The sequence below is a fragment of the Uloborus diversus genome, chromosome 1, assembly GCF_026930045.1.
Source record: "Uloborus diversus isolate 005 chromosome 1, Udiv.v.3.1, whole genome shotgun sequence".
In the NCBI taxonomy this organism is placed as follows: Eukaryota; Metazoa; Arthropoda; class Arachnida; order Araneae; family Uloboridae; genus Uloborus; species Uloborus diversus.
The window spans coordinates 176,160,869-176,186,072 of record NC_072731.1 but is presented as its reverse complement, the minus strand read 5'-3'; the positions used below and the strand labels follow the sequence as shown (position 1 = coordinate 176,186,072).

At 31.2% G+C, this 25,204-nt stretch overlaps 1 protein-coding gene across 1 annotated transcript in view; it reads left to right on the top strand.

The window, feature by feature from the left end:
- Positions 1-24,993, top strand: part of LOC129223236 (putative RNA-binding protein EEED8.10) — a 50,323-nt gene extending 25,330 nt beyond the window's left edge. Inside the window, exons 13-21 of the mRNA XM_054857804.1 lie at positions 3,388-3,436; positions 4,123-4,166; positions 6,627-6,706; positions 6,799-6,901; positions 7,478-7,565; positions 10,183-10,329; positions 11,838-11,945; positions 17,086-17,133; positions 23,616-24,993. Coding sequence (XP_054713779.1) covers positions 3,388-3,436; positions 4,123-4,166; positions 6,627-6,706; positions 6,799-6,901; positions 7,478-7,565; positions 10,183-10,329; positions 11,838-11,945; positions 17,086-17,133; positions 23,616-23,722 — 774 coding nt within the window. The 3' untranslated portion in view covers positions 23,723-24,993. The remainder of the gene's footprint in view (positions 1-3,387; positions 3,437-4,122; positions 4,167-6,626; positions 6,707-6,798; positions 6,902-7,477; positions 7,566-10,182; positions 10,330-11,837; positions 11,946-17,085; positions 17,134-23,615) is intronic.
- Positions 24,994-25,204: the final 211 nt, after the last annotated feature.

The following is a 25,204-nucleotide window of genomic DNA, read 5'->3' as shown; positions in this document are numbered from 1 at the left end:
GGGGAGAGAGATAAAAAATTTTGAAAAGTGCATTTGTCAGTTTTCCCCTAAACCATAAACCAATCACAAACACGATTTTTTAAAAAATTACACTATTATTGCGACGTCCAGTGTTTTTGAATGAACAATTTTTAATGTAGCAAGTAGGATTCTTTCATTTGACTGTTTGGAATTTAATGATTCTAACGGCAGAGGTGAAGGCAACTTACTCAAAAATATTTAACTTATTAAAAGAAGCATTGTTCATGCAAAAGTTTTACGTATAAGCTGAGTTTTACAGTATAATTTCATTAGGGAAGATTTCGATAATTGTTAAATTTGTGGGGGCTCTTCATCTATTGGCGTCAAATTTTTGGCACCAATTGCAGCTCGAGAAATGGTTTTACTTTGCATACGAAAACAAAGAGTAGGAAAATGTATATTTGCATACGATTGCCACAAAATAGGTGCTGTCCACGAATGAAGTCCCGCTTTAAGGTGGGGTTCACGAAATAGTAACAGTTTGTGACAAGGGAGAGGAAAGACATGACGAGGAGCATACAGTGGGGAGAACGTGACAACAAGCCTTTTTTTCAAATAGGAACATTTGTGAAAAACAGCGTGACATGTGACAAAGGGAAGAGGGGGTATAGTGAAGTGCAAAACATTGTGACAAAGGGGGGGGGGGAGGGTCAAAAAATGTTCGAAAGTGTGACAGCAGTTATGCACCGCCCTCAACCATAAACAAATCACAAAGTCGACCTTTTTTAAAAATTGTACTATTATTACGACGCCCAGTGTTTTTGAATGGATAGTTATATGTTGACACAGTTCTTTCATTTGATAATTGGAAATTTATATTTCTAATGACGAAGAAGCAACTTACTCAATAATAGTAGATGTTTTATAAGTAACATTGTTCACACAGAAGTTTTACGTATAAATTGAGTTTTTTATGCTTCATTTCATACCGGAAGATTTCGAGAATTGGATAATTAGTGCTTTTTATACATTGGCGTCAATTTTTTTGTTTCCAATGCCAGCGCAAAAAATGTTTTTCCTTTGCATACGTAAACAAAGAGTAGGGAAATATTTATTTGTATAGGGTTAGCACAAAGCAACATGATATCCAAAATAAAATTATTCAAACCAGCAATTTGTCGACTACACCAATTTCTCAATGGGATTGTTTCCTTCAATCAAAAGTACTACTTTTTAGTCACTAAAATAGATAGAATACGAAAAAAATTAAAAAAAATTTTGAGCCAGAAAAAAACTTTTATTTTCTCAACAGTTGTTTTTGTAAAAGATTTTTGAATGTCCGATTTTGGAAATGACACGTGGTCTTTATGACATTATAAGTGATGTACATTGGCGCGCGACTCCATTTCCGCGCTAAATATTTACAGTTTGCTGTCAACTGCGTTTTCGGGTTACGATAAAATTGCACTGTGCACTAATGGCATCAATGAATGGCATTTTATCGCTTTTGATGCCAAAAAATTAATTTCAATCTGTGCACCAATTAAAATAGTTGTTGAAAAATATTAATTTTTTTCAAATTATTTAAAAAATGGTTAAAACTTTGATTTTTAAACATCCTGTTTCAGTAAAAAATACTTTGAAAATTTCGGAAGTGACCCCATTACCGAAATATCCCTTTTCATCCATTTATTTTGAAATTAACAGATAAAAAGCAAAATTGGAATAAATTATTACTGTAGTATTGTGTCCGTATGAAAATTGTATGTTTTCAGATATGCAGTAAACATGAGTAAGAGTAGAAATAAAAATGTTGGAAATAGTTAAATTCATACAAGTTTTCTCAAATATTCATTAATGAATATGGCCGAATTTCGACCGCTGGGCGAACACTAGTAGTGATAAATCTGTTATTGCAGCAGAATATTCAGTCCATTCATCCGTGCATAAATCGATGATTGTCTATAATGTCACTTGGCTATAGCAACATAAATAATCTTGTTATAACAGAGTTTCACTGTACCGTAGTTGCTAATTCCATCAGAGCAAGCACCTTTTAGAAGCCATGTTATATTGAATTTTCCTATAAGCTCTCAGAAATAACTTGTCTGCTGCTAAACATTTTTCCTCACTCCTTAGAATTTACTATTTTTGTAGGTACAGTTAACTCTCGATCATCAGTGGAATAAGGGGGCAGTGGCGTAGCTAGACCCGACTTTCGGGGGGGGGGTTACTTCTTTTATATATATATATATATATATATATATATATATATATATATATATATATATATATATATATATATATATATATAACATATATATGTATAATCGCTTGGAATTTTTCCCTTTTCTTCTTTCTCTTCTCTCTTCTTTTTCTCTTTTTTTTTGAGACTAACTTTTCGGGGAGGGGGGGGGTTTGTCCCCAAAACCCCCCCCCCTTAGCTACGCCCCTGTAAGGGGGCACAGTAACTGCGGATAAGTGAATTTTGCAGAAAACTTGATAAATTATTCTAGTGTAAGCAGTAGCTTGAAAACAAATCAATGACTCTTGCATACATTTAAACTATTGCTAAAAATGGTAACAGTGTATGTAAAAGCTAAAAAAGATTGCTCATTATTGCTAATAGATCGAGTTTGGTTACAGCAAAAGCGTATAGGGGAGGGAAATTGTTTTAAAAAACATCAGTCTGGTCACTCATTTGTGCATATAAGTGCAATAGATTTAAAACAGTAAGCAATGTATATCTAAAATCATGTTTTAACTAGTGGTGTAGATCCAAAAATTAGTAAGCAGTGTAGATCTAAAAAATAATTACTCAGGTTTCGTTGATTTTGAATGATACAATCTCAACTCAAGGGAAGGGGAAGAAGAAAAATAGATTTTTCACTTGTTAGGTTAAATGCGTGCATTTATCTACATTCAATAAATCATCGCCAGATTTTTTTTTGTGAAAATTAAAGACCGTGGATAATCGAGAGGTTATTGTACCCAATCATGTGGCTTGCTATCTACCAATAACAAACCAAATAAAAGTACTGCCAAGCCATAGCAAAAGGAAATGAATCAGCAATCTTGACTGATCAGTAATAATAATAATAACAATACTAAGTTCATTTAAAATTTACTTTAAGCAATTGAAACCAGAAATATTACTGTACATATTATCATTGTGGATTTTTGAAAAATAAGTAAATAAATAAAGTATGCATAATCACAATATCAATTCATAACTGTTTAAATATTCAGTTTGATAAAATTACTAATGCATGCACCATTTTCAGGTGATTGAGAAGTGTTGCTGATATATATATATATGCTTACTATTATTATTATTATTACTTACTTATTTATTAATGAATAAAATTATTTTTTCCACAAAATGCTGATTAAACAGCTTATTGATTGATTTTTTTCCCCCTGCAGAGTTTAAAGTCTTTGAAAATTATGTATGTTGGAGGGGTATTTCCTGATAGTAAGTATTGAAGTGTGCATGATATTCTTTCAATATATCATACTAGCTACGTAACCCGGCTTTGCACGGTCTACCTAAAAATGAAAGTTATGTCAAGTGACGTGTGTTCAACAATCACACTTAAAGAAAAGCAAAAACAAAAAAAAAAAAACAGTAAAATTTTGCGGCAGATTCCGGAAAAATAACCAAAAAGGAAACATTTTAAATCTCTCAATTACAGGAAAAGCCCCAAAACAAAACCCAAAATTTTATTTGTTCATATTCAAGAAAAAAAATGGCAATAGATTTTTCTTCTCAATGATTTTCTTCACGCTACAGATTTCAATAAAAGCATTGTTACTGAAAGTTGAGATGAAACACTGAATATTAATTTAAATGGAGGAAAGCCTTCGAAAAATAGGTATTTTATGTTGAAATCTAAGCATCATAATTAATAGTTTTTAATTGTTAGCTCCGCTAATTATTATTCAAGGATTTTGTTAAATAGCCGAACATAAAGACGGGTAAATTACAAATCCACCGATACCTGGTTCGATGGTCAGTTCACTCTCATTTGGAGAAGTAACTTGGACATAGATACATACATACATACTAACATATGCTCAGTTTTTAATTATATAAGATGAATCTGTATTATTATTCCTAAAGCTTAAATTTCATGTAAATTTTTAAAACTTCTCTTTTAGTGACATCTAGCGGACTGCATCATATTGGCAGGTTATCGAATCTTGTAAGTATTTTATGTGTTACCATAAACTTTGCAAGACATTTTAATCATTATTACTATACTAATATATTCATATAGTAAAAATTATAAAAATGTTACTGTTTTTAAATGGTTTGATAATTTATTAAGCTTCTACAATTATTGACATGTATTTAAAATTTAATTTCAATTCTGGGGTCGATTCAGGTTTTTATTTTTAGGTCCACATTATGTAAAAAAATTTTTTTTTGTAAACTTTTTTCTTTTTGTGAAAAATATTTTTATTTTTATTTTTTTATATGTATGATAGCAATATAAGGATTGAACAAGAAAGATTTTTTTTTTAAAGAGCAAAAGATTGAAAAAATCCCAAAATACCCTGGGGATACATCAGGGGGTACTCCCCAAGGGTAGGGAAAAAGCATGAGATGTTTCATGAGTGCTGCTGGTGAAATTGCCTAAAAAAGCAGCACTAGTCCCCTACATTTCACAAAACAAGCTAATGGGGGTACTGAAAGTACGTAATATCAGCATGGCAAGAAGTAAGAACAATGAACATTTACAAACCAAAAATATATGCTTTATATAAAGATAAATAGAACAATTTTTAAACTACAGGAAAACAAAATTCACAATTGAACTCGATATCAAAAGAAAGAACGTATAACAATCAAATTCAAGGAACAGAAAAATTGACCTACCGCTAATCCTCTAAAAGCTTGCAAAAGAAATGTTTCGTAGGATACTCCGGATATTAGTTCGCAGTTAGGGTTGCAGTTAAAATTTGAATCACTGTTTTCAGATTTGTTTTATTATTGCAGATTTTTTTATATCTTATAATTTGTGAAATAATTATATTTTTGAACACTTTTCTACTGACACAACTGTGAAAATAAATTAAAGAATACACTTTAAAATCAAAATCCAGACGTTTATCATACAATGCTATACTGGGAACTTTATTATTTAGTTGAATATTGAGATCAAGGAAATTAACTGACTCATCCTTATTTGTTTGTTTCAGCAGTAGTTCATTTGGGTAAATTTCTTTACGTAAATTGTGAAAATCATTGTTGTTAAAAATGATGTCATCAATATATCTAAATGATTCTATATATTTTTTTTTTATTTAAGAAATAGATTCATACTAATGCAAAAATAGATTGGCAGATGAACTAGAAAAAGATGTGCCCATTGGTATTCCATTGATCTGTCTGTAGAAATTTGAACCATTATATAAGTAATTCTCAAAAATACAAAATTTAACAAGGTTAACCCAAGAGTGTTTTTCTAGATTGATGTATTTTTCATATTTGTCAAAAATTCTATTTGAAACATTGATTATGAGATTGTGGGGAATGTTAGTGAAGATTTTCAAAGTCAAAAGTATTAATACTATGAATATGGTAGAAACCACTGTTTATGAAATCCTAAACTTTCTGGTTATTCAGAATTATCAAACATTTTTCTTCTGCAACTTTGGCTAAGATATTTTTAAGTTTTTCGAAAAAAATGTAACCTGCTTGATTATTCTAGGAGTATGTTCCATTAGTAACGAATCTGAACTTGATTGGACTTTTATGAAACTTAACAGTTATAAAAAGGAAAGGAAAATTGAAATTGAGATGCCATGTGTTTAGAATTTTGCTGAAGGCTAGTATTCTTTTCTTTAAACTGGACTCAGCTTCTGTGACTTTTTTGTATGTGTTAATATTTGTATATTCCTTCTGTAGCATAAGTTTATAAAAAAGAATGCACATGATGACGATTTTGCCCCTTAAAATAGTACATAAAATACACCGCCAGCTCAGTCATTCCATCCGAGAACTGCAGTTTCATGCTTTTTAGCACTCATCAGCCCTGAATAGGAAGTAACTCAGCTGGAGGCAGAAAATCTCTTAAAGGAGCTAAGAGAGCCAAACAAACTGGTAGCTAATTTAGAATTAACACACCAGACAAGGCACCTGCAATGGCTTTCTTGGCTCCTTTGAGAGGTTTTCTTCCTCCAGCTCAGTTACTACCTATTCCGGGCTGATGAGTGCTAAAAAGCACGAAACTGCAGTCCTTGGATGGAATGACTGAGCTAACCGTGTATTTTATGTATTTCTGCTTTAGCTCTGGTTTAGGATGATAACTTACTGCAAAAAACTCAAAATAGTTTTGATTCATTTCACTTAACATCTAGATCAGTCAGATTTTTTGTCTAATAATGTAGCATCAGTTTTATTGGAATGCAGTATTATTTTTCTTTGAAGTCTACACATTTCAGGATCTTTTAGCATTGGATATTTTATACAATATTTTACACTTAACACTAAAAAAATTTAAATTACCCAAATTTATTAGTGTAGTTTCCCTCCTTTCCTTTCATTTTATGGTAAAAATGCAATGCTGAATTATTTCAAATTGAGCATATAAGGTTCTACAACTTTTTTTCAAACAGATATATTTTTTTAGAACTAAACATTTTTTAAACTTATGCAGGAACAATTATGCTTGGCGCACAATCAACATGTAAATGATGATGTTTTGTATGCTATAAGTCGAGGCTGCAAAAAGCTCAGGTATGTTCTGAAAATAATATCTATACTGTAATATTATCCTTTTAGTTTTTGCTTTTTTGTGATTTTTTTTTCTTTCCTTTTTTTGCATTTAGGTACCTTGATCTGTCTGGTTGTACTGACATCAGCGATTATTCTTTGACATCGCTATCTGCATGTTACGCTTTAAGAACCCTGCACATAAGTTACTTAGATAGAGTGAGTATATATTGTTGTCCTTGAAAATAAGTTTCATTGTTTTCTTTGAATTAAAAGTCTAATCACTGAAACATATGTTTCTTAAAATTTAGTGTTATTGTAGAGAAAATGTAAGCAGAGCTTAAATAATGAGTGTCCAAACAATACACCCAAATTGGTCTTTGAAGTGTCCTGCAAAGCAAAGTATTCTAAAGTCATGAAAATGTAAAAACATAAATAAAATGAGTTTACCTTTTATTCTTGTTAAAACTCTCTTGAAAATATTAATGAAATAAAAATAAATGACAAAACAAAATCTCAGATTAAAAAGCTAGAAAATCTAAGTTTTAAATTATTAGTTTATACAATTTAGGAGAAAAAAGTGTATCTTTTCCTTGTATTTTGTTTATGTTGCTATTTTGCTTGATTTGTTAATTGTTTTTTTTTTAATTCAAACAAGCCCTAACGCTACTTAGCTTTTCAATTTGAATTTATTAAAATTTTTTCCTTTTGTATTTTTACATGCTTGTTGTGTAACATCCAGTCCCCCCCCCCCTTTTTTTAAACTATACATTCATAAACATATTTTGCATTTAGATAACTGATGAAGGACTTTCATCTATATCCAGACAAGGTCTGTTGGAAACTCTTCAACTACGAGGCTGTCCTAACATTGGAGATCAAGGTTTCTTACCTATTTTTTCTTTATATGTGATTTGCAAGGATAACTTGAAGTTGTTAAAATGATAATATGCACTAAAAAGTGTGTGGGTAAATGTATCATTTTGAGCTTGTTTGTGTTTGCTTATAATAAATAGTGACTACAGAATTTAGATGTTTTTAGATCAATTTCATTTTGGGAAAATGGAGTAGATTTAAAATTATTGTTCCATTAAGAATTATATTTTTATAGATAAAATTACTGAATAATATTATGTGTTGTCATTTCTCTCTCGAGTGATAAGAAATTGAAATCTTCCAATCGTATATGTTATTGAGGCTTTGTAAATCACCACAGGTATTTAAAATATTTCACTTTTAATTATTTTTTTGCAAATTCAATGTATAATTTATTATTATTTTATTGTTTTAATGGCCAATGCAACTTTTTCTCTAAAACAACTTAACACAAAGAATACTGTTTATAAAGAAGTTTTACGTATAAACTGATTTTTGCTTTATCATTGCATTCATTTGTTTTGAGAAAAACATACAAAAAGTCAGATTGGAATAAATAATTTTGTTTTGTTTGTAAGCCCATATAGAACTGTATATTCCCAGCTGTACAATAAACAAATGTATAGGAGTAGAAATGAAAATATTGCAAACATGAAGTTAATATATGTTATCTCAAATTTTCAGCTATGATTACGGACGAAATAAGGCCACCGAACGAACACTAGTTGCCTTAAATTCTTGAGAACCTACTGTAATATTTTCCAAAAAGTCACTAGATATAAAGAAAAAACATGTTTTTTTTACGGTTGGTTGAAGGTTTTTTTCCCTTGCAATTGCATCAAGAAAAGTGAGGTTGGAAGATGACCCCGAAACAACTGCCAACAAAATTCTAGATTCTAGACTTTTTCCCACAAAGTATGACATTTGTATTCAAACCACAGGTGAAAACTTTAGTTATGTTGCTGTGTGTAGTGCTTCACTAGTCCTTATATCTTTACTAATAATAAAGTTCAAAGTCTGTCTGTTTGGAGGATGTCTGTAGGATGTCTGGATCTCTGTGACATGCATAGCGCCTAGACCATTTGGCTGATTTTCATGAAATTTGGCACAAAGTTAGTTTGTAGCATAGGGGTGTGCACCTATTTTTCGAAGTAATTTTTCGAAAATTCAATTTTGTTCTTTTTCTATTTCAATTTTTTAAGAACATTTTCCGGAGCAAAATTATCATAAGATGGACGAGTAAATTACGAAATTATCATTGCGAAGAATGGGAGAGCGAATGAACATAGCCAATTGGCGAGAAATTCGTCATCCATTATTTGTAAATATACAGGTGACCTTTTGATTTTCAACTACGGGCAAAGCCGTACGGGTACCACTAGTAGTAAATTAAAGTAAGGTTTCAAAGAAATCCTGGAGAGAAGTCTGTGGCGGACGTGCGTCCAGGACGCCCCATAGCACCTACAACCTTGAAATTGTGTACAAAATTACTTTATTTTTTTGTAATTAATTTTTTAAGCTCAAATTTCGCATAAATTGCCTATTAAAGGGGTGAAAAATTTCCTTCTCATATTAATATTATATATCGTTGGAAAGGGTAGAATTTTCCGCGTTCTACGCAATTTGTTTCAATGCTCTAACATAAAAACGGCTGGAGTTATTTGCATTTTTAGCTCAAACTTTTTTAGACTTAGCTAAAATTTATGCACTATTTTCTTCATGAAATCTATCAGTGAAAGCGAAAGAATTGTCCCACAGTTTCCTTTTTGACACCACTGGAAATAGCGGCTTATTTAACTTCAGATCTAACTTGACCAATGGTCGAAAAACTGAGCTATCTCCAAAGGGAAAAAAGTTACAAACCGTTAAAAATGAAGTTCGAATAATTTCATCTCCATTAAAATTATTTTATTTGGCATTGCCATAGTTACGTCTTTTGGATTCGCAAGTTTCTTCTTTCTTATTCACAAACTTTAAGGGTATCGGTTTTAACAGAAAATCTTAGGCTCAACTCAATTCAAGCTCCGAGATAAAGAGCAAAATATATTACTTGAGACTACGAATATGAAAGGGACTTTTCAAACGTACAAAACTGCAGTTATGCAATGCTCAGAAGCCCTTTTGCCCTTACGGCTCTGCAAGTTGGTACAAGTTATTTTGAAACCCGGGTAAGGGGTGCCTTTTGATCCAAAGGGAACTAGCTCATAATGCATTTTTAATCTGTTTCTTTTTAATTGACCATTTAAATCTTCGTGAATCAAATAAGATTGTGAAGCAATCTTCGGAGGTTGGTGAGCAGTAGCGAGCAGGGGGCAGAGCCCCCTAGTATTTTAAATAAAACTTAAATATTTAGTTCAATACTTAAGGTTTCATGCTTAGACAGTTCTACTTAGAAATGTTTTAATTTGAAATATTTTTCAAAAGGAAATATTTAACTAATTGTTTAATTAATTAGTTCATATTTATTAAGTCAGTATATCTGTAGGACAAAGTATTTGAAAATTCTTTCAACTGTTATCAATAAACTCATGATTTTTAATATGCTTATTTTTTATTTGATTGCTGTAGTTAAGTATTCTTTGAATATTAAAAGAATGTTCTCTGTAAATTCTTTTTTTTTTCAGGTCTATTGACATTAGTGCTTCTTTGCCCTTACCTCCAACTTCTTGACGTTAGCGGTTGTCAGCATGTTACAAATGTTACAGTGACGGCGTGCCTCGATTCTGTTCAAGCTCGTTCTTCTGGCAGAAAATTAATGATTGTAACAGGAGGTAATGCTAAATGTTTAGGAAGTTCAAAAATGCTTTATATATCCTAAAAAATATTTGTAGAGAACCCATTTTAAAAAGAAAAATATAAAAAGAGTAAAAATTTGAACATAGTTAAAAGAAATGCCCTTTCCCACAATACGTCCTAGTAATTCTGCTACGATTATGTTCATTAGTTCTACTATAACTGACTTAAAAAATGGGATAAGGCTGGAGGGTAGTGTTCTTAATTTCAATGCATCTGTTTGGAAGGTTCTGCCTTCTCTTTAAATCGCAGGATTCCATAATAGCAAGTGAACTACTAATCATACCATACCATTTTTTTGCGAATTGTACTAAATTGTACTAGTCTGTTGTTACTCAATGACGTAAGTCTGGCCTAATTTGTAGAAAGATAGCATGAAAGTTAAAATAAAAGTTTTGAAAATAAAATGAAATAAAAGAAAATAATTTCCTTACTTGCGTATGAAAATGATCTATTTTTATAATGGCAATTATTATGGGTATGTTCAATGGTGCAGTTGCGAATTTCGTTAATTGTTGCTACTATTTTCGATCAAGAACATTAAATTTTTCTTTTTGACTTGTAGCATTATTACACTCAATATTACAAAATGAGCTCAGATTTTCACTCTCTCAACTGTCCGGAAACTTCGTGTACCTAAAATTTGAAGTTTCTCGCATTTTCAGAATAGTTTAGTTTTACTGTAGCTATGTAAACCTTGCAATTTCAACTCCTAAAAGCAGTTTAGTTTTAGTTGTTAGTATAAGAACCCGAACCATCATAGATCTTCAAAAGAGTTTCACCATATGCTTTAAGTTCTTGACTTTGTAATGAAAATTAGTTGAGAAAATTTTAGGATTTCTTCTATCTTTTTTTAAAGCTGAATTCTTTAAATAAAAATAAGAAAATAAATTAATTAATGAGTTCAAATATTCTGAACAGATTCTTCATTCTTTTGACAATTGTACCAAAAACTTGAAATCCATGTAAGACTGGATTTATATAGTATTCAAGCAAACAAACATGCATTATTCTCAAATGCATAGAATCGTTGCAATATCTCATTACAAAGTACAAAAATTAAAATTAATCGAACTTAGTGATTGAAAATGAGAAAAATTGAGACTGCTTTGTCACAATTAAATCTTGTATTGTTATGTATCTGTTTGAATGATTGAGATAAAGCATATCTTTTCATCTTCTTCTACAAGAATTGAGCTCTTGTTTATTGTTTATAGTTTAACATGTGGTGTATTTGCCCAATGTTACTCTATATTGCATGTACTGGAGCTTAAACACTCTTTTAGTTCATAGTTAAATTTTTTGGTCTTTTGACCATATTTATTGAATCCTCCACAGCTGATGAGCTCTGGATTCATACTTTGTCTTTTCCTATTAAATAGCTGTTTGCAATTTTCCTTTTTATCATCATTATTTTTTATATAATTTGTTTAATATTTGGTATTTGGCTTGGATATTTTATATATATATATATATTTGTTTAAAGGTACTAGTGTTGAGTTGGAAGCATTAGAATTGGATTCATCTCTTCTTGAAATTTCCCGACAGAATTATTGCATTAATAGTTTAAGGCCAGACAAGTTGGATTACATTGGTAAACATTTTGAATGATGTAGTGCTTTATCTTAATAGTTTTAACTGGCAAAATACATTTTTAAAGTTAGTCCAGAGCTTTTGTACTATCTTTATATATTGGAGACACAATTAACTGAATTAACTTGTAGTACAATGAACATACTCTAAATGGTAACTAACAGTAAATGCAATTAATTAGTCCAAATACTCCTCAGTTTTTTTCATTACACTTTTAGAGTAAACAAGAAAAATATTTTCATTAGATGTTAATTTTTGATTATTTACATCAAACCATGTTTTCAAAGAGAATGAAGTTGTTCAGCATTAGAGACTTGTGTATCTAGGGCCATTCTTCTTATATTGCTCAAGAAATCTAGACATTGTCCCTTATTCTTTTCTTTTGGTCCCTAAAGACTTTTCTCATGCATTTAGTGCTAAAAGCCTTAAATATTGGACTTTTAAAAATTTTCGAATTTCAAATTTGGATGAATTTTTGTGTTTTAATGGATCTCAAAACATTTAAAACCATTTTTGAAAACCTCTGTCTGTATGTTGGAGAGCACTTGTTTGTGAGCGCTCTTTCTCAAAATGATGAAATCAGACAAAATTTGGTAGACATTAAACCTGCAGCAAACTGATGCTGATTAATTTTTGGTGCCAATCACGCCAAGAGATATGGCAGAATCAAAGTTTTTCTTGTTAATTTTGACTACTATTCAGCTTTATATTATTTAGCAGCTTTGTTTTATAACTAGTAACTTTAAAATTAATATACTGGTAAACCTGAATCAGAACAAGTATTGATTAATTTTTAGCACCAATTTCTCAAATCTGACTGCATCCTTCTTTTTTTTTGAAAAGCCGGGCTGTGATTTATAAAGAAGTGGTGTTAGGATTCAATGAAAAATTTGTATCCAAGTGTACCTCAATGAAAACAGGTGCTGAATAATTTTTGCACCAGTGACTACAGAAAGAATGGCATAGTCAAGCATTTTTCTTGCTTTGCATGATTTTCCTGTCTTAAGAAGCAATATTGGGTTTGAAACTAAAATTGCTGTTCCAATGGCCCACAATGTGAGCAGATGTTGATTCAAATACAGTGCCAGTCACTCCACAGAGGGTGATGTAGTTAAAAGTTTTTCCGTAATGAGCACCTACTATTGAGCTACATATGGTTCTATGACTTTACTTGACTTGAGTTGCTGCACAATACACCAGTTGCAATAATCAGGGTTTTCAACTGCTCCGCAAAAATTGCCAAACTCCGCAACTCTGCATTAAAGTTATTTTACTCCGCATTTCCCGGTCAAGTGTTCTCAAGTTTGACATAGGGTAACAGCACCAGTAACAGACATGGACATGCTTAAGACATCACTCTCAGATTAACTCAATTTTCTGAGCCTTTTAATGTTTTTAGACTTTTAAAACTATTTTTCTTTCATGCTATTCATATTATCTAAGGTTTGGCTGCTTCTAGATCCTTTTAATTAGTTAATTCTATTTTTATTTGCTCAATTTCGAAAAAAAGGTCCAACACTCAGTAACAGACATCGAAAATCTGATGATACCCACTAACAGATAGGTTGAGAAAAGGATGAGTAATAGACAAAATTCTCCTTTTTTCTTCAAAATGTGCAAAAGTTCTTTATTTTTAGATTTAAAACCTTATTAAGTTCAAATGAATTCCTGAAACACCGGCAGACTTGGTGGTGGCTGTTCATAACCTTCTAACACTGCCTTGTAAATACCAATTGACTCATAAAATTCACTTCGAAAACACTAGATGGTTGCACCGTATTCATGGGCCACAGCAACATCAGTTTTACCCACCTAGAATTCTTATTATTTAAATCCAAACTTACGACTGTCTGTTACTGGAGAGTTTACCCTAGTGTTTAAAGCTGTTTTCTTTTTCTATACAAGAGCTTAAAGTTATTGTCAAAACTCAAAAATATTTTTAGATAAGTGGTTTTAATTTTTTTACTGAATTTTATGCAAAATACCGAGTTACTTCGCAAAATTTCAAAATGCGCCTCAAAATCACCACAGATGCTCCTCAAATTGTTTCTCCTAGGTTGGCAACCCTGAATAATGCATACTTTAGAAATTTTGCCGCAATAAATTTCACAAACCTGATTGACATCATGCATAAATTTGAAACTCTGTTAGGTAGAAGCCCTTGATGGTTGAGTTTATGTAAGTGCTAAGCATTTGTGTGAAACATATGGAAGAAAATTTCATGATGGCCACAGCATCCTATTTTTTTTAGAGTTAATCTCTTAAAAAGTTTAAGAGGAAAATGTAAACCCATCTTATTTAAAAAGCATGCATAGAAGAAAAGAAGCTCTGCTACATTAAAATGTTTTGGATTATTATATATAAATCCATTTTCGGTTAATTTTTTTAATAAAACACATATTTTAGTTATTTTAATAAAATAACATAAATATGGATTTTGTTGTACCTATGCATAAGACAACTATGTAGGTAATTTAATGCCAAGTATTTAAAAAAAAAAAACATGACTTACTTAATATCTTATTTCATAGATTTCCAGCTGGTGGTTTAGGAACCAATAGGGGTTCACAAACCACTGGTTGGGAATCAATGTTATAAGTTATGAAAAAAATGTTGTAATAATTGAACTTTAAATCACCAACGTAAAGAGTTAATACATTTATGTACATTTATTTGCTACAATAATATTTATATAGTAAAAAAATATTTTCAATAAAACAAACATTGAGAAGCAATACACCTTTTTGTAGACGGTACCGATGTAAGGCTCCAAAGTAGGAGACAGGTCGTTGCTCCATGTACATTTGGCATAGTTTGATAATACACTTAAATAGTTTTAATTCACTCTAATGAATGTGTAAATGCATGCTGAGACTGAAATAGTCAAATAATGAGCTAGACCAAGAATCCCCAAACTTTTCCGATTATCGGCACTCTTTGAAGAATTAGAATTTTCTCACGGCACCGTAGTCTATCTCTATTTTGTATATATACAATAGTGTGTGTCGAAAAAAACTTTTTTGAAAGCCTCTACCGGCCCATATATTACATAAAAAATTAATCTGAATCAAAAAATATTAAGGTGTCCCGAACAAGGTCTAAAGAGTTTAGTTTTCTTCAAAAAATCAATTTTTCTCTTTTTTTTTTTGATAAACAGAAAAGGTGTTAAAATTTTTTCATGATGAAAAATGTACGCAGTAAAGTCAGAGAAAAAAGTAAGAGGGGTGGGGAAATCAAAATGTATATCCCCATCCCCCATAAATGTATCATAAACAATGTATAGGTCTCACCTGTTTATTCTAAACTCGTAATTTTCACACACACACACACACACACACACAAAAAAAAAAAAAAAAAAGCATTTAGCAAGGTATGCATTCAAGATATTTTATACTAGTTACCTGATTATTAATCAACTAAATAGGGATAAATAATTTCTCAGTTTTCTTCTCCAAGATTTCAAAATAGCTGCTAGAATGGAAATTGGTTTTTAGGCTCACCCAACTGAGTAATAAAACTAAATCTCACTCAAATAAAATTATTCATCTATATTTTGTATTGTAGGCAGCTAAAATGTGTATTTGAAATATAATGATTTCTGGAGTTTTAAGTTTTTATAATACTTTATTTTTTTGTAAAATTTTGTTACTTCTAATTTTTCAAAAAATTGAAATTAAAATATTTCTTTGTTGAATCGCTCTTGATAAAGGTAAGAGTTAAATTTTAATTTCCCTTACATGAATGTGAATTATTAAGTCATTCATGCATGACTACCTTCTAGTTCTTACTATTGAATGATTTTTTAAAAAAATGTTTAATGCTCTCATAATTTGTTATACCTTTCATTTTTGTGTGTCAAGAAGAAAAACAGATTTTTGAGGTTGAAGTTAAATTATTCATTTTGTCACATATTATTTATTTATTGTCAGCTGACAGAAAGTACAGTTTTATGTAACTTTTTTATACCTCACCCCACGTCTTAGCAATATGCATTAGGTTGAGTTTTATGCAACTGGATATAAAACTAATGACTGCACTCAATTTTTTGAATACATCAATTTTGTAAATTTCATTAGGAAACCCTTGTCCCCTATAGCATTTCTTAGTACAAGAGTATTTTTTATAATATATACATGTTATATTATACATGTTATATAATATATACATGTTATAATATTTTTTACATGTTATATGAATATGTTTACTCATGCTTTGAAACTGCTCAATATTTTTAGTAGAAGTTTTTTAGTACTGCAAATTGCATTTCTTATAAATTATTTTTTAAAAAACACAATTCACTGTAGAAAAGAAAATTATAAAAACCTATCTTGTATATGAAGAATTAAAGTAAACCATATGAAGAGTAAAGCTAATAAACAGCAGTTTTTTTAGCTTTTGGTTTAGCCCATTTAGTTTGTTTCCTTCCGAATAAAATGTGTGTAAAATGCTTTCATCTTTTTTTTACATTCAATGATTATGATTTTTAAGCTAGTTTGAAAACATGAAGAACCATCTAATTTTGTTATTTTTTCAATTTCACTGGCTTTTTTTTTTTTGCTTTTCTTTTCTTTTTTGATTAATTATTATTAGTGGCTATTTCATTTATCTTTTGAAACAACTTCCCGACTAGATGCCTTATTGATGAAATTTAAGAAGAAATCAGTTTTTAATTTTCAAGGTTTAGGTAATAAACAGTTAGAAAATTTAGCAAAGTAATTTCTCCAAACTTGACATTCTATAGTTGCAGAAGTTTGCTAGTTTCTATATAATTAGCATTGCTTTTATTGAACTGCATTACATAGCTAACTTCCACAACTCAGTGGGGTCATTTTCAGAGAAATTTTACTCTATTTGCAATAACATTTGACCTGAGTTTTGTCAAAATTGCATGCTCCTAGATTAGTGATGCATAATGCATGTGCTGAAGCTATTTCTTTCTCTCTTTAAAAGTTGTAAAATGATAATTTGATGTGGGATATGTTCATATTTTAGAAATCAATAACTCAAAACTCTTGGTAAAGAAATTTCACTCACCAGGTCAGTTTATAACTCGAAATAACTTCTGACTCTTTCTTTTCCCTTTTGTTGTTTTCAAATTCATACTATTGTAATTGCGTATTTATTTACATGATATTTTTCAGGTGATGAGAGTGATGAAGAAGATGAACCAACTATTGAAAATGATCAAGGTCAGTATTTCTTTTTATTAGCACATACAATTAGGAGAGGTTTTTTAACTTAAAAAAATTTAACTTAAAAATTATTTTGCTCATTCCCAAGGAACGACGGAAGGAGGAAAAAAAAAAACATCCCTGATGAAATTAAAATTGTTCACTTATAAAATGTCTTTAACTTTGAGGATGTATTCGCCGATTGTATTGGCATTATTTTGTGAATATTATCAGTTATATTTTTCTATTCTTAAAATTATCTCTAAGCTGCTAATGAACAAAAAAACTTTTACAAACTTGATTGTGTTTAATGTGCACCAAGTATTATAATATTTATGTGACATGTAAAAGATGCCTTGGGGTATTTGTTTGGCTTTGAATGCCCTTGGAAAAATTAAATCTCTAGTGCAGTTTTGCAGCAAAGAGAGCACAGGTGCCTCCATCTGGTGGAAACTGGGCATCAAAATTCACTATGTCATTGACCTCCTCGTCTTAATGGTGGCACAAGAAAGACTAGAGGCTATATCAAGAGGATCACACTAGGTCTGCAAAAGGCTGAAGAGCGTAACGCAGCCCCATTAGAAGAAAAATATTGTAATATTTGTACAATTTCAGTAAATCAAAAATTGAAGCTAGTATGAAAAATTTTGGGGAAGAAAAAATTGCTTAAATGAAGCATGAGCAATAAACATCATCAATGTTTTGTTTGATCTATGAAAGAATACTTGCATATTTGAAATGTCGTTTAAAGAAAATAAGTCTTTGAATTAGTGTTTCATCCAGATGAAAAAAAGCAGGGTGCTTCCTGATAAAAAGGGCCTTCAATTCAATTGAAAGATTTTTGTCTACTGGGTATTGTTTCTCTATTCATGAAATATACACTGGCTACTAATGGGAAAGTAGGAAATAATCAGAAAATTTTACTTAGCTCCTAAGTCAAGAAGTTTGACCAAACTTCTGAAAATTAAATGTTTTCAACTTGGACGATGACTTGAACAGCCTACCAATGACCAAATAAGGTTTTAAATATTAATTTTCAAGAAAAGATCCCGTTTCTTCATTCACAAATGCCAGCAATTATACCAAAATCATTTAACCCTGACTTTTACTTAACATAAACTTTATTGCTCTTAATACTCTATAAAACCAAACGGCTGCTCTTGGGTATATTGTAATGGATTGTATTTTCAAAAAGGTTTAAATTTGGTTTTGAATTCTTCATTGTAGCAAAGTTCCTACAATTTCTGTTTTGTATGTAAATTGCATTTCTTTTAAAGTGGGTTAAATTATTTTTCTCCCTGTTCTCCAGTGGTTAGCACTATGTTGATATATTTTTACTTTCTTCTATATCTAATATATGGAAGAAAGTATTGGATTCGTGCAAATTTTCGAATTTCGAATTTTGACGGATTCGAACGTTTTGAGGTGTGCTGAGTCCATTTCGACCATTTTTGGAAAATGTCTGTCTGTCTGTGTGTGTGTGTGTGTGTATGTGTGTGTGTATGTATGTATGTGTGTGTGTATGTATGTGTGTCACGTCTGTGTGTGACCAGTTTTTTGTGGCCACTCTACAACAAAAACTACCGCATGAAATCGAACGAAATTTAGTACACATATGTGCCCCTATGTGAACTTGTGCCCATTAGTTTTTGGCGCGAATTCCTCCAAGGGGGGTGGAGCAATGGGACGTTTTTCGAGTTACGCGTGCTTGCTATTCCTCAGGAAGTTACTGGCGGAATCAAACAAAATTTGGTCCATATGTTGGTATTAACAGGAACAGGTGCTGATTGAATTTTGGTGTCAATAACTCAAACGGGGGTTGAGCTGTAGAACGTTTTTTGTCGTCAATTGTGACTGCTGTATCTCAAGAAATAATGAACGGAATGAAAGAAAAATTTATCGGCAAGTAGCCCTTAGTGGGTATAAGAACTGATTTTAGTTTTGTGTCAACAGCTAAAAGGGGGGTAGCGCAATCACCCGTTCTTTTTTTCCATTTTGAGTGCCCTATCTCAAGAAGTAATGCTACGTTCTGGTTGAAATTTGGAATATATGTGAATCCATATGTAAACAGGCTTTGGTTCTATTTTAACGCCGATCGCTCTAAGAGGTGTTGATTTTTTTTTTTTTTTTGCGAATAAAAATATTTTTATTAATGCAACAATAAGAAAGATAAATCGTAATAAATTGTCGTCTGCGTATTTCTCGTGATTTTAATTGTATGGAAATGATAGGAAATATTATCTCAATGATTTAAAATTTTTAACTGTTGCCATCTTATGTTTGTTAACAAATAAAATATTTGTAATTAATTCAAGCAAGGCTTTTAAAATAACTTTCAATTTTCGCTCTTTGCTTTGCTTTTGCAATAATTCAGACATTGGGATAGTCGTCAAGTTTTTGCATGTGTAATTTTGTTTTTGTTGGGAATATTGCTTCCTCGTCAAGCATGGGGAGGGATCAGAAAAAGGAAAAATATAGAAGAAAGTTTCGTGATGGCCACAACATACTAGTTAAAATTTGAAATAAAGGCCCCCTCTTTTTTTTGGACTTTGCACAAGTCCCGTTTTTTTCTTTGGGCAAAATCTGTTGGGAGCTCTGTATATGTACAGTGTACATTAGGGTGGATCGAAAAAAATGAAATTTTGAATCTTAATTTGGAATACTCACCAAAAGCTGTGCATGTGTAAGAACAATAAACATGTAAAACATTATCAAGTTTGAACAACTCCTTGAGGGTCCTACCAAGGCTTGAATTTCTCCAAAAATAGGAAAAAAGATCAATTTTCCAAAATTTTTATGAAAATAATAAGGTTCAAAATTTTTGTTCTAATACCATTAAAATGTTTCCTTTTAACACACTTTTCATGTATCTTCAAAATAATTGTAATAATTTGTTGGTAAAATTTCTTGAAATTTCCAAAAACTGACTTTTTTAAAGCTTTTTTGCACATTGCAATATTTTTTTCTTTTAAAGACCTCTTTTTTTTTTTGCAATGACTGCAGAATGCAGTTTTAAATGGAAATGAAATTACACTGTATTATATTAACAGCCCAGCACCTACGACAAAGAACGTAATTGCTTCAAACTGGACCAGTAGTAAATTGTCGCATCTGTCTAGCAATTTATTTATTGGTCCTGCGAAAATTCACATGCACCAGCAGTTTCACAATCAAGTAATGTGAACAGGTGACGCAAAGGCTGCTCGTATGCAGTTCGCAGATTAACCATGGGACAGGATGTCCAATTTTATTCTCTATGGCTGCAATCGCACCGTTCTTTTTTCTGGTATTCGTGAGCGTGCCATCACAGTCAAAAGCTAAAAGATCCTTAAGGCTTAAACAAATTTTCAGTTCAAAAATCACATTGCTGTCGCGACATGTTTTCCCGTTGCAGAAGTTGCTGACCCAAATTAAGAGAATTGGATTTTTCAACCATGGATTCCTCGCTTATGGTTCTTCTATGGTATCTGTTTCCAACCATTTCTTTTTTGTCATAGTTTTGTCTTTCGGCTATCGAAAAATGTACTTTTCAAACCCTTTCACTTCTAGTTTGCAGGTTTTGAAGAGAAGCATGTACTTCATCTGTGACACCTGTGACACTTCTGTCGCTGTTTTCGAATTTTATTCCTATCAAAGACTTTAGAGCGATAATTATTTGACACAGTACCAAAATCCTGTAATGTTTCTGAATCAATCACTGCAACACATCGCACATTTGTGAGAAATGCCGTACTGGTAGCACACTCTTGATAGCGTTGGCAGAGAAAGCCTCATTTATTCCACTTTTGAGGTGACGTCAACGCCAAAAAATGTTGATGGCTCTGTTGGTGGGAGTATAGCCGTTGCAAATTTTTCTTCTTTTGGAATGGAAACAAAACTTTGCTGTTCCTCATCAGTGTTATTACAGCATCTCGTACGTAAGTGAAAATCTGAAAAACTTATTGATCCTGTCATTCAAAGAAATGCCTATTTTTGCCACCTGAAAAATATTCTCTTAACAGTGATCACTGATGAACGAAGTACATCAGAGAACTGGCTTTGCGAAGATTTTGAAGGCCAGACAAGTAGTTTCTGTTCATAAAGAAATAAGAGAACTCTATAATTTAAGGATTAACTTAAATGCATTAGACTACTCTGATGTTATCAACCGGCAAGAATGTGCAATAACTGCCACCCCTTCTCCTATTTTAGCTAGCATATCTAATGAAAGTCTTCAACAATAGATTGAAAACATCAACGCCAATTTTGCTCCCCTGTCACACGTTTAGTTCCCCTGTCACACTCATTTGGTGGAACGCTGTGCTAATATGGTGACAGAAGCTTCTTTGTTTGTGATTAGTCAATCGGCAAGAGATGACTTCATAAGAGCAAAAATCAAATCTCAAAGTATCATGTCATCGTTTGAATCAAAAAATGATTTCAAAGAGGTTTCATGAATGGATGTGACGAACTGACTATTTTCTGTGGCTTTAACTAACTGATACTTTTCAAGTCCCTCATTTTGTGAAATATTGATGCTTAAATGTCAGAGCGACTGTGTGTGAGTAAATATACATTCTTTGTAACCAATGCACCTCTGTCTATTTTTTTTTAGTTAATACAACCAGGGTTGGCAAAAACCCGGGTTTTTTTAAAAAAGCCCATGGACCCAGGGTTTTTTGGTTTTTTTTAAATAAAACCCAAAAAAACCCAACTAAAGCTGGGTTTTTTTAAAAGAAATGTGGGTTTTTTTGTCTTTTTTTAGGGGAAAGGTGGGGTACTCGTAGCATATTGTAGCATAAGTATATGGACAAAGCACAAAAATTGTCTTGATAAAAAAAGCTGGAAAATTCAGCGTTTTCTGAAGAAAGGTATAAAAGACAACAAAATTCAAGAATGGTGAAGTTTCAGATTCTTTAGTTTCCATGATTACCAACAGTTAAGGCAAAGTTACTTCTTGAGTGATAAAATCTATTGTTTATTTGTTCGTTTTTAATTTCGACATTTTTTTTTTACTTTATTGTATTTCATTTTGTTATGCAAAACTACTGTAGAACCTCAAGTAGTTTATCAAGTAGTCAATCCCTTTTTACTGAATTCCAGCTTAATCAAGACATTTCTTTGAATTTTATGTTGCCTGTTTTTCTATTTCTGTGTTCAGAGTAAGAAATATTAAACTTTTTCATAAGATAATGAAAATACTGTACATCCTATTCCGTTTTCTGTCCGACCATTTGTAAAACCTGTTAATTTCTAAAAAATATACCTTGTTTATTCGAGTTTTGTGACGTGTTGGTTTTCAGAAAATAATTCACATGAGAGCCTTTTAGCTAAAGTAGTATCCTTTGTACAATCTGCAAATATTGTGAAAATCTGACGTGACAGGACTTAGTCAAGATAATTTGAGTTCCTTATTGACCAGTTGAAGGAAAAAAGTTAAATATATTTATTTGAAATCTCTGAAGCATTTTTTAATGCCCTTAAGAGTTAAGAAATACTATTAAAGTTCAAAACTCATTTTTTATGTCCATTGCCTATTGTGAAGAAGAAATAAAAAAGAAGTTTAAATTGTAAAAGTATTTAAATTAATTATTTTTTTAAAAAAAGTTCTCAGAAAATTTTAAAAAACCCAAAAGTGGGCTAAATAATGGGTTTTTTTAAATGGGTTTTTTCAAAAAAACCCATTGGGTCCAACCTAATTGGGTCCAATCCGGCCAACCCTGAATACAACTAAATAATTTGATAGTTTACTTCTATTGTAAAATGAATGATAAATTTATACTTAATACATGTGGCTCGGCAGATGAAAAAAGTAGAATGGAACTCGAAGTGCAATCACCTGTTTTTAGTGGATGCTGGGCTGTTAATGTAATAAAGTTTAACTCAACTTCCGTTTAAAACTGCATTCTGTATAGGTGTTGTAAAAAAGAAAACTGGACTTTAAAAGGAGAAGTATTGCGATGTGCCAAAAAGCTTAAAAAAAGTCAGTTTTTGGCTAATTTCGCAAAACTTAACGGCTTATGTGCGAACTTAATGGTGCAAAGACTGTAAATAATTGTGAATATACATGAAAAGAGTGTTCAAAGGAAGCATTTTAACCGTATTATAATAAAAATTTTAAACACTAGTATTTCCATAAAAATTTTGGAAAATTGACCTTTTTTTCTATTTTTGGAGAAATTCAAGCCTTGGTAGGACCCTCAAAGAGTTGTTCAAACTTGATAATATTTTACATGTGTGTTGTACTTACACATGCACAGCTTTTGGCAGGTATTCCAAATTAAGATTCAAAATTTCGTTTTTTTTCGATCCACCCTAGTGTACATATGTCTTTACTTCCAAGGAGCAATTTCTTTCTCTTTTTTAAAAAATGGTTTCTAAATAATCTTGTGAAAACATTGTATGAGTAGGTGCCTTAAAAATTATTAGTTTAGAGTGCACGAAGAATGAAATGAAGGAAGTTGAATATTAAATTGAGCATTTATATAATTTTATATTTTTTCTCTTTCTTTTATTCGTAGGTGAAAACTCTCAAGATAAAGAAAGTACAGGTGCTGAAGAAATTCAAAGTGTAACTACTACTGATCTTAATGGAGAATGGGCTGAAATATACGAATCTCCATTATAAATCTAGCATTTTTGTCATAATTTTATGCTATGTTTGAATGTGTTATTTCCCACCATCAGTAGTAGTTGTCCATTTCGGTGTTTTACGTTCACCTTGAATCACGTTTGGAACATTTAAACACTTAAGTTTCTCCACAGCTTAGTTTTGAAGCATTTAGCACATAAGTTTGTTCCTTCATTTTCCTGCTGTAGATGTATTTAATTCATTATTATTTTTCATATATTGACTAAGATTTGTATTAAGTATTTTTTTTAGTAAATGTAAAACTTTTTATATGAGTCTACATGCAGTATTTTTTGTTATTGAAAAAGCTTTCTGTAAAGTAGAATTTTTCACCTTCACTGAATTGGTTTATTGGTCGTTAGAGGAAAAATAATTTTGGATATGATTGCTGATTCATGCATAAAACCATACATTATTTTATACAATTTATTCCCTTTTTTTAAACCTAGTCATTTGTACTGAAGAGCATTGGTTTTAAAATATATACTACTTGTGATAAACTGGTGATTGTATATAATTACTGGTGATTACTCATAATAAACTTAGTGAGTGTGATACAACAAAAAATTAAGTAACAAAATTAAACAGAAAACAAAAAATAGTTAAATAATCACTATAAAACAAGAGTTCTTTAAAAAAAAAAAAAAAGGAATTTGTTGCTTTAAAATTGTGTTCCATGGCTGATGAGTTTGGTCTCATGGTTTTTCTTTTCCAGTTAATAGCTTCATTTTTGATATAAATAAGAATAGACTAAAAAATCTTTAAAATCCTTGAGCTAAAAATGTGCAAAGCAGATATTAATTAAGTAAAGAACAAAATTAGTAGTGGTAAACAAAGACTAAGCAACGAACCAAACAAAATTAATGCAAAATTGTTAGAAAACATGGGTAGTTAAAGCAAAGACAAAGAAATGAAATAGCTGCTTTCAGATTGATCTCCTCAGCAGTTGAAATCTCAAAGTATCAGGTAGAATTCATTTTTTGGTGCTTGGGCCTAATTATCATTTTAATGATGCTTTGTACTGTCCGATATTGTAACACGAAACTTTACTCGAATTTGCGCATGCGTCAGTTCTTTTCTGATTTTATCAAAACAGGGGTGATAGCAAGAAGGAAGTAACAAGCAAGCAGAAACTCAATGCATCGGGAAGTGCGCTTCCTTAAAAAATCACCCCTTTTTCAATTGGAACCGTTCGCAGCTGCTAGTCGCCGAGTTCGAGATCAGACAGTAGATCTGGGACCTGATACTTTGAGATTTACACTGCTGACGAGATCAATCTCAAAGCAGCTACCTCATTTGTTTTAATTACCCATGTTTTCTAACAATTTTGCATTAATTTTCTGTTTGGTTTGTTAGTTAATCTATTTATATACACACATGTACTTTCTCTGTTTTTTTTTAAATCTTTAGTGAAGAAAAAGTTAAGAGTACAAGATTTAACTTCAATTTTATGTTACTCTGTAAATTATAAGAGTCTAT